This window comes from Suricata suricatta, chromosome 14 (genome assembly GCF_006229205.1).
Source record: "Suricata suricatta isolate VVHF042 chromosome 14, meerkat_22Aug2017_6uvM2_HiC, whole genome shotgun sequence".
Taxonomy (NCBI): domain Eukaryota; kingdom Metazoa; phylum Chordata; class Mammalia; order Carnivora; family Herpestidae; genus Suricata; species Suricata suricatta.
The window spans coordinates 22,970,822-22,981,202 of NC_043713.1; the positions used below are offsets into that span (position 1 = coordinate 22,970,822).

A 10,381-nucleotide genomic window follows, 5' to 3' on the forward strand; every position below is an offset into this window, starting at 1 on the left:
TTTGAGAGAGAGAGAGAGAGAGAGAGAGAGAGCATGAGCGCACAGAGAGAGACGGAGACACAGAACCCGAAGCAGGCTCCAGGCTCTGAGCTGTTAACACAGAGCCCAATGTGGGGCTTGAACTCACAAGCCATAAGATCATGACCTGAGCCGAAGTCGGACACTCAACAGACTGAGCCACAAAGGCACCCTTTGGCGCGTTTTAAATTTTACTTTAATTTTACTTTTTAAATTTTATTTTATTTTTCATTTTTGTAAATGGGGTTTGGGGTAGAGGGAGAGAGAGAGAGAGAGAGAGAGAGAGAGAGAGAGAGAATCTTAAACACACTCTATGCCAGTGCAGAGCCCAATGCGGAGACTCTGTCCCACAACCCTGGGATGACCTGAGCTGAAATCGGGAGTCAGATGTTCAACCAACTGAGCCACCCAGGGGCCCTGAAGACGCTTTACTAAAATTAGTTTTAGAAGAACTTCCAGTATGACAGCATGAGGTGCTCTATGGAGCCATTTCCCAGAAAAACCGGTTAAAATGATTTAAAAAAAAAATCACTTAAAGTCTCTGGAAATGGTCCTAAGGACATTCAGCAAATGAGGAAACATTTATTCAAAATCTCTGCCAAAATTCAGCAGAAACAGTGAGAGTTTATCGTATTCGAACTGAGACCTGCTTCCTCCTTTTCCTCTCCCAAATCAGTGGGAAATACAAGGAAACTGGAAACTATGACGTGTATAATAGGCAAAAGGTAGGCAACAGAAACTGCCTGTGGGAGTGACCCAGGTGTTATATTTATCAGACAAAGCTATCCAAGTAGCCATTATAAATATGTTCAAAGAACTAAAAATATCATGATTCAAAAAGCAAAGAGGGGGCCTGGGTGGTTCAGTCAGTTCAGTGTCTGACTTCAGCTCAGGTCATGATCTCACGGTTAATGGGTTAGAGCCCCGCATCGGGCTCTGTGCTGACAGCTCAGAGCCTGGAGCCTGCTTCAGATTCTGTGTCTCCTACTGGCTCTCTGCCCCTCCCCTACTCACATTCTGTCTATCTGTCTGTCTCTCTCTCTCTCTCTCTCAAAAATAAACAATACTTGGGTTGCCTGGGTGGCTCAGTCAGTTAAGGCTCCAACTTCGGCCCAGGTCAGATCTCACGTTTGTGGGTTCAAGCCTTGTGTCAGGCTCTATGCTGACAGCCAGCTCAGAGCCTGGAGCCTGCTTCCGGTTCTGTGTCTCCTTCTCTCTCTGGCCCTCCCCCTCTCATGCTCTGTCTCTCTCTGTATCAAAAATAAATAAAACATTTAAAAAAAATTTTTTAAACATTAAAAAAAATTTTTAATAGAAGCAAAAGAAGGTATGATTACAACATCATATTAAATAAAGGCTATCAATAGACAGATATTATAATAAAAAAAGAACGAACTGGAAATTCTGGAGTTGAAAGGACAGCAACGGAAATGAAAAATTCACTAGACAGGTTCAGCAGTAGATGTGGATTTACAGAGCAGAAAGAATTAAAAAATTGGGAGCTAATTGGCAAAATTATGTAATCCAAAGATCAGAGACAAAAAAAAAATAATGAGTAGAATCTCGGAGAAATGTGTGACACCATTAAACACACCAGCATGCATGTGATAGGAGCACCAGAAGGACAGGGGGAAAGGAGCAGAACAAATATTCAAAGAAACAATGGCTTAAAGCTTCCCAAATTTAATGACAAAACAATCGTCTCCATATCCAGGAAGCTCAACAAACTCCAAGCAAGGTGATCACAAGAAATCCACAAACACATCATAGTAAAATGGTTAAAGCAAAGACAAGGAGAAAAGCTTCAACTCACGAGGAAAAGAACTCAATTATAATGGAACTTCGTTAAGATTAGCAGGTAGAGGCCAGACGGCTGTGGTGTGACTTATTTAAAGTACTCAAATGAGAAACCTGGCAGCCAAGAATCTTATTTCCTCCAAAGCTATTTTTCAGTGATGAAGGTGAAACAAAACCATTCTGAGATCAACAAAACTGAGAGAATTTGTTGCTAGAAGACCCGCTTTATAAGAGATACTAAAGGAAGTTCTTCAAGCCAAAATCATGACCCTTAGATGGTAATTGAAATACGTGTGAAAAAGCAAAAAGCATCAGTAAAGATGCACTCCTTGCAGCAAGTTATTTTTGGAAGGAAGTTCCAAATAGCACATCTCCTTGGCTACCATGACCCTGAGTCAGAATACAATTTTTTTTCCTCATTCCTTTTTGCAGTTATCTAATACTGAACGATTATACCGTAGTTTATTCAGTCAGTCCTCTGGGTTGTTTATAGTCTTTTGCTATAATATGTGTATATGTTACTTTTTATTTTTGCAAGTATATTTTTGGCATAGATTTCTACAAGTGGGATTAGTGGCTCCACCAGTAAACCATGTATAATTTTGCTGGAGAATGCTAAAATTACTGCTCTGAGGGTTGGAGTATTTTGCCTTGCATTAACAACTTATCAGAGTACCTTTTTCCTCAGAGCCTCACCACTGTTAATGTTATCAAACTCTGGGGGGTTTTGCCAATCTAACATCTCAGTGTAGTTTAATTTGCATTTACCTTTCATTAATGAGCTATGTTGAGTATGTTTTCATAAGTTTAAGGATCATTTGCATTTTTTCCCGTGAACATTTTGTGCATATCTTCTGCTCAGTTTTTAAATTATTAACGGTGTTTTTTTCTTCTGAGTTTTTAGGTGCTTCCTACACATTAGGGATACTAACTCTTCAACTATGATATATGGTGCAAGTATTTTCCAAATTTGTCATTTGTCTTTTTACATCGCTTAACAGCATGAACTTTTGAGTCAAAAGACAGTTTGAGACTTGAGTTTTCCTCTTGTATTTGGGTGACCTTGGTCAGGTTAACTTTCCTGAGCCTCTGTTTTTCCATTGGTGAAATGAGGATAACAATTGCTCTTGCCTCAAACTTTTGTTATAAAGATTAAATGGTGTTAGTGGGAAACGCTTTGTAAAGTGTTATTCAAATGTGAGTCATTCCAAAGTGATACCTAGCACATCTAATAATATAATTTATACAGGTAGGAGAAAGGTGCCTTCTCTTTTTTCTCTCATTTTCTGTTTAGAGGTAACCTTGATATAATATAATAATGGTCTTGTCAAATCAGTAAACAACCTACCTATCATTACATCCAAAACTGTATGTAAATTTCAGAATTTAGGGGGAAGGATAATGACTCTAATCACAAATTAGTAAAAGCAGTGGGCAAGCTTCAGAGCCCACAAAGTGATAACATGGCAGACTCTATGACTTTATTTTTATCATTCAAATTATATTTAGAAACTTTTTTGTCCATCATTCGATTATTTGAAATCAAGCATGGCTTAAACCTATATAGAGAAGGAGCCCTGAACTGGGTTGAGAAAGAGATTTGAGACTACAAAACAAAAGACATGACCTGGCCCTTGACTTGCTCAAAGTATTGTTGGATGGGCTAATATTAACATACTTATAAGTAGCCAGTGTCTTCATTGGATGTCAACCAGAATTATTGGTTACAAGCACAGAATCAATGTTGGCTAATTTAAATTACAGAATGAAAGGAGACTGGAGAGCCCACAGAATTGACAGAAACCACGAACTAATGGAAGTAGCAGTCACCACAGATGCTCTCTTCTTAGGGCACTGCCACTGATGAACCCTCACTTGACACTTGACAGTGTTCTTGGTGGCCATGAGGTAGGGCAATGGAAGATCTTCCCCCACCAGCTTTGGCTTCCATAGAGGAAGAAAGCACATTCTAGCACCTGCCAACACTATACATAGAGGAAAGGTGATAAGTTCCGTGGAGAAAAATAGGGAGGAGAGAGAATGCTGGGGAGTTTGGGCTACAATTTTTAAAATGGTAAGTTAGAGGGGTGCCTGGGTGGCTCAGTCAGTTAAGCGTCTGACTTCGGCTCAGGTCATGATCTCACAGCTCGTGAGTTCGAGACCCGTGTCAGGCTCTGTGCTGACAGCTCAGAGCCTGGAGCCTGCTTCAGATTCTGTGTCTCCCTGTCTCTCTGCTCCTCCTTAACTCACACTCTGTCTCTGTCTCTCAAAAATGAATAAATGTTAAAGAAAAAAAAGGTAAATTAGAGAAAGCTTCACTGAGAAGCGACGTCTGAGCAAAGACCTAAAGAAGGAGAAGAAGCAAGTAGAGGAGATGTCAAGAATGTTCCTGCAAAGGATGCAGCAAATGCAAAGTTCTGTCTGGAGTTTGCCTGGGTCCTGGAGGCGAGTGTGGCTGAATCAGAGCAAGAGAGCAGGGAGAGTAGCAGATGAGGGCAGAGGAGCAGTAAGTGGTGGCGGCGGCAGTGGTGGGTCATCCTGTAGGGCCTTTTGTGGCACCATAAGGACTTTGGCTTAGTGGTTTTAGGTTTTTGAACGAGAAGTAACTCACTCCAGTTTATGTTTAAAAGGATCACTCTGGGGGCGCCTGGGTGGCTCAGTCAGCTGAGCGTCTGACTCTTGATTTCGGCTCAGATCATGATGTGAAGGTTCACATCGAGCCCAGCATAGGGTTCTGTGCTCACAGCATAGAGCCTGCTTTGGATCCTCTGTCTTCTTCCCTCTGCCCTTCCACAACTCTCTCAAAAACAAATACATGTTAAAAAAAAAAAAAAAAGAAGACGTGGGTCAGGTTCTGAATATATTTAAAGATAGAGCCAATAAGAATTGCTGGTGGATTTGATGTAAGGTATGAGAGAAAAAGACGGAATCCACAGCTTCTGGCTTGACAGTCTTCTGTAAAACTGGAGCGTGGGAGGAGAAGGGCTGGGGAGGAAGAACAGAAGTGGTTGGCCTGATCCGTTCTGGGCAGAGTGGGCCTGCCTGACGATGGTGCTCTGTGAGCTGGGTAACGATCAGCAGGAGACGACAGAGGCCTAGCCACGAGCTCCTAGCCGGCGAGGCTGTGTCAGACCAGCATCTGGACCTCAGGAGCTGCTGCTTCTCACTTTCTTAAGGTTCCCGGGGAGATGGGGGAGGGAGAACTTGAGGACATTCTCTTCTGACTGTTGTGTTTTTCTATGAAACAAGAAGCAAGTCTGTCTGCCGATCGCGGGAGGAGGTCCGAGGGCTGACGCAGGGAAGATGTGTCCTTGAGTGCCGGTAATGCCAGGAGCATCAAGGGTTTCTTGAAGTCGGTGATTATGACTGAGCGAGACAGATCGCATGGCTGGGACTTCCTGTAGCCATGTGCTGCTGCGTGGGCTGTGCTCAGAGCAGGTGGAGAGTAGTTGGATGCAAGAGGTCTGAATCCTAGCTTTGCTGTTTTGGTAGCTACATGACCTTCAGGGCTCTGTACCTCAGATTCGACTTCTGCAAAACTAGAGAAATATTAGAACCTGCACCTCAGAAGGTTGTTTTGAAGGTTAAATGCTACTAGAGTAGCAGGTACTCAGAACAGTGCCTGGCAGGAGGCAAGCACTTAGTAGGTATTAGCTGTTCTACCATTTCCCTCCTTTTAGCACAAAATCAATGTGCAATCTTTCCTGACTCCGTGTTCTAACATTCGGGTCTTGGAATGTGTCTGTGGTGGGGGCAAGGGGTGAGGAACAATTCTGTTAGTGCTACGATTAATTAAGGGGATAAAGTAGGAAGCTGAACAACAGGAAAAGACGGTGAGCACGAGCAGTGCTCCACGTGTGAATGTGGGTCTAAGCACACAGCACCCCCAAGGGAGCAGGTGTTCCCGGGTGTGTCTGTTTTAAGGTTTAAGATAATAACCAAGTTTTGAAAGTGCCTCTAAAAACAAGGTCATAACACATTTCTTACGCATGGGAGGTTTTACTAAGAAATTACACACATCTCATTACAATTTATAGATCTCAAAAGAGAAAAAGCAATTCACATCATTATGGAGGGTTTACAGATTCCTGAAACCATCTGTATTAAGTCAGTCTGGTATAGTAACACTCCACACAAGGCTTTCCTCTGAAACTGGGAATTCCCTTCAGCAATTACCACAGGACTATCCCGTCCTTCTGTCTTAAATGCACAGGGGAGAAAGGCTACGCAGTGACTTTCCCAATGCATGAGTCCCTTGAAGTTAGTAATTCATGCTTGGGATGTTATATAAGGAAACACAATATCAATTGCAAAAATAAGGTTTCAATTTCAGTTAATTTTAAAAGTCATTAGGCAAAGTATAATAAAACATCAGGCAGAAATGCTACTTTGTCAAATATTTAGCTAAAATAGGTTTCAGAAATTCCTTATTCCACACATACATTTTATATATTTTTTTTACTCTTTTAATGTTTTTTATTTGTTTTTGAGAGACAGAGAGAGACATCGTGGGCAGTGGAGTGTCAGAGAGAGAGAGGGAGACACAGAAATCTAAAGACAGGCTCCAGACTCTGAGCTAGCTGTCAGCACAGAGCCCGACATGGGACTTGAACCCACAACCCGTGAGATCATGACCTGAGCTGAAGCTAGACACTTAACTGACTGAGCCACCCAGCTATTTCTACTTGTTAGCTGTTCTCACCTTTCCGCCCCCCTCACCCCCCCTTTTTTTTTTAAAGTAAGCTCCATGCCCAATTTGGGACCTGAACTCATGACCCTGAGATCAAGAGTCACATGCTCTACTGACTGAGCCAGCCAAGTACCCCAAATGTTCTGTTTTTAATGGAAGAAGTTATATATATGCATATAATACAATAGTGATCAGTGGATCAAAATATCATTGTCTCAAAATATGGAAACGCATCTCACAATTCAAATTCACATGGACCTTGGCAGAGTCACAAAGGGTATAAGTGTAATTGAAACTGGTCTGCACGGCAGTGACAGCAGCTGGTGGTTCTGGAAAGATGATCAAATCGAAAGTGTTAGTGAACCAGCTACTGAGAGTCTTTGATGTAAGTTATCAAATTCAAAACTGAATCTTTCATGGTTACATCCAGTACTTAAAATGCTGAAGACTAACAAATCGTTTTCTATAGTATTTGAGTTATATATGGGGACAAAGTAAAAATCAAATAAACTGCTAATACACATTAAAAAAAGACCTACGTCTAATCTCAGAAACAGGTGAAGGGTTTTCATCTGAAATAACAATTCTTGAAGATAACGTGCTTAAGATCCAGATAAAATCACCTGTCACAGAGGCTCTTCTTCCTTGAGAGGGGCTGGGGTTAAGAGTCTTGACTCTGCTACTCACCAGCTAGGACCTTGGGCAAGAAATTTAACCTCTCGGTGCCCATGGCTTTCTTCGTAAAACAGGTGCAGTGTCAGGAGGGGATTTGCAAATGAAGTATGCTGATGCCTATCAGATGCTTAGAAGGAGACCTGGTGCTAATCCATAAAATTGACTTCAGCATTATTTGCTAACTGCACATACCTAACATGTTGGTGACAGTCAATGACTCTGTAGGAATCAATGATTTATTAGAATATAAACTTAAAACTAGAAAAATCAACATTTAAAACATTGAAAACTGGGGAATATAGATTTTCCTTTAATCTTAAAATTTTTTAAAGTGTTCTGACTGTAGGATAACTTCCCAAACAGCGAAGTGGCAAGTAAGTTTTTATTTGCAAAAGACAAGATTAATAGCCATATGAAAAAGAGGGTTTATTGGCAGAAACTGTTACATAAATACACAAAGCATCCAAAAGTCAGCTGGCTTAATTTGTATCTTTTATGCAACTGAATTATGAACATATCTCCATATCGTGTATCATAATATATCATGTTACTTTTCTCTTTGAGAGGCACAATTTTCCTTATCCAAGAAAGGGAAATAATTATCGTTTTAAAACCTAATCACCAGTTTACCTGAGTAACTCCTGGCAAGAATTCTGTACTAAGAGTCATGTCCTCATGAGGCCCGGTTGAATTTATTAAAACTTGAAACAAAGCATTGAGCTTTTTCTTTTCCATTAAAACATCCTCATTTCAGATGAGGGAGAAGTTGTCTGTAGTCAAATTATCTTGGCTGCTTTAAATATTAAGTATGTTACTTTATTTAGCATGGCTTAGAGGACTTATTTCATTTTAACATTTAGATGCACATCACTGTACAAATCACAAATCGGTTGAGAGCCCAAGTAGACAACGATTCTGTGTTCTCTTCTACAAGGTCCGCAATGTGCCTGCCCCTGAACATGTATGGTCTTGTTTTGGATTGAAATATGATATTGGTGCTATTTTATTACTTAGGAAGTCCCTTTAAATGGAATTCCAGCAGAAATCTTTGAGATTTATGTCAGTGTCCTTAAGTGTTATTTACACTCAACAGAGGGGATTCCATCTTGGTGAATTCAACAGACCCCTGGAGCTGCTCAAGAGTATGACGTTTTTTTTGGAGAGCTACTGAGTGGGCTTGGGAACAAAGCTACATACAGGAACATTTGGACGAAATGTTTCTTCTAAGGCAAAGCTTTTCCCACTCCTCTTCCACCCCTTTGGGCTTTCTCAGTTATCTGAGAGCAGTAAATATATTATGCTCCATGCCCCTTAATAATTATGCTGTGGTCTCAATTCATTAGCAACTTCTTTCCAAAAAGGAGAATACAGAATCTTATTTCTGAAGCTGATAATTAAAAAAAAAAGAAGAGACAAAAAAGGATAAGTCGTTTCATAAGGCAACCAATAGAGAAGAAACGATTACCCATTTGATGGCTAATCTTTTTATAAATGAAAACTGGCTGCTAGGTTTTACTTAATAAGTGCACTTAAAAATTGTCCTTCAGGGGCACCCGGGTGGCTCAGTCGGTTAAGCGTCTGACTTCAGCTCAGGTCATGATCTCATGGTTTGTGAGTTCAAGCCCTGTGTTGGGCTTGGCGGTGACGACGTTGAGCCTGCTTCAAATTTTCTGTCTTCCTCTCTGCCCCTCCCCTGCTCACTCTCTCTCAAAAATAAACATTAAGACTTTTTCTAAAAATTAAAAAAAAAATTTAAAAACCATACTTCAGAACTGAACAGCATTCTGGTTACGTATTTTCAGAAAAGTCTATTTAAAAGTTCTATATTAATTCTTGTCCTGATAAACATCCCATAAAAACTACATAAGTAGACAAAAACAATTACATGGAAGAACATAATTTATTTTTTACATAAAGTATGTACTACATGAGCACTCAACAAACTGCACATCTCACTCGAAACTCTGGAACGAAGCCACTCAATGCCTTCTCTGTACCAGGGGCCTAGACATCACCTGGCAGTTGGTAAGAAATACAGAATCTCGCCCCCCTCGCGACCCACTGCATCAGCAGGAAGAATCTGTTAGCTTTCCAGATAATTTGGATGTCCACTTGAAGACAATGTTGGAAGGCAGGGGAGGTGTGCACCAGAATCACCTGGGGACCTGCTGAAAATTCACCTGCCAAGTCTCTCCCTGGTGGTCCAGGGGACCAGAAAGGAAGGGTCTACAGAGGCAGAGCTTCAGGGTGGGGGCGCCTGGCTGGCTCCGTTGTACCACTCTTGATGTCAGGCCCATGAGTTCAAGCCCCACGTTGGGTGTGATTACTTAAATAAAAACTTCAACATCAACAACAAAAAAGCTTCAGGGTGATTCTGAAGCAGCTTCCGGGTTAAGAAATCATCCTTTGAAAAGATTTTAACATGTTTACCATTATAGTCAATAAACCTTACCCCTACTACTTAGCCAGGCCGTTTCACACCATGGGTCCGGGGGCCAGATCAGAACATGTGTTCTCACTCTCCCCTACTAGGTAGTTTCTGACAGACTAAGCTTATAGAATTTCTTCTCCATTCAAAAGAATGAAAATGACTTTCCACTGATGTTTTTAAAATAATTACCTTCTTGCTAGGTGAAAGTTTCCATAGAAGGTCTGTATGTTTCTTTTCCAACTTGATGCCATAATGCCAAACCCCCTTCCACCATCCTGATAGCTCCTGCCTATATTCTTAGAAGTTTTCCTTCAATATACATCCAATAATTGTTACTTGGTAAATACTACATGAGAATGGGTCGCTTTTAATAGATATTCCAATGTATATTTATTAAAAGTGACCTGTTCTCCTGTGTTACCAACCAGAATTTTACTGGTCATATGTATACAATTGGTCTTATTTAAATAAGCAGGCTTTAGGCCAGGTTGGCCTTGTTTTTTCCTTGAAGTAGAACGTCCATGAAGACTATACTGGACAAATTTACTAAGCTTACTAAAGTTACTTTAACTCAGCATATGGTCCTGCCTTCAATAAACACGAGGCAGGGGCGCCTGGGTGGCTCAGTCAGTTAAGCACCTGGCTTCAGCTCAGGTCATGATCTCATAGGCTATGGGCTCCAGCCCTCATTGGGCTCTGTGCTGACAGCTAGCTCAGAGCCTGGAGTCTGCTTTGGATTCTGTGTCTCCCTCTCTCTCTGACCCTCCCCT

General features: G+C 41.1%; 1 protein-coding gene across 1 annotated transcript in view; it reads right to left on the minus strand.

Annotated features, from left to right (window-relative positions):
• Positions 1 to 5,874: 5,874 nt before the first annotated feature.
• Positions 5,875 to 10,381, minus strand: part of ME2 (malic enzyme 2) — a 59,976-nt gene continuing 55,469 nt past the window's right edge. Inside the window, exon 16 of the mRNA XM_029921552.1 lies at positions 5,875 to 6,015. Within this exon, the coding sequence (XP_029777412.1) occupies positions 5,875 to 6,015 (141 nt within the window). The remainder of the gene's footprint in view (positions 6,016 to 10,381) is intronic.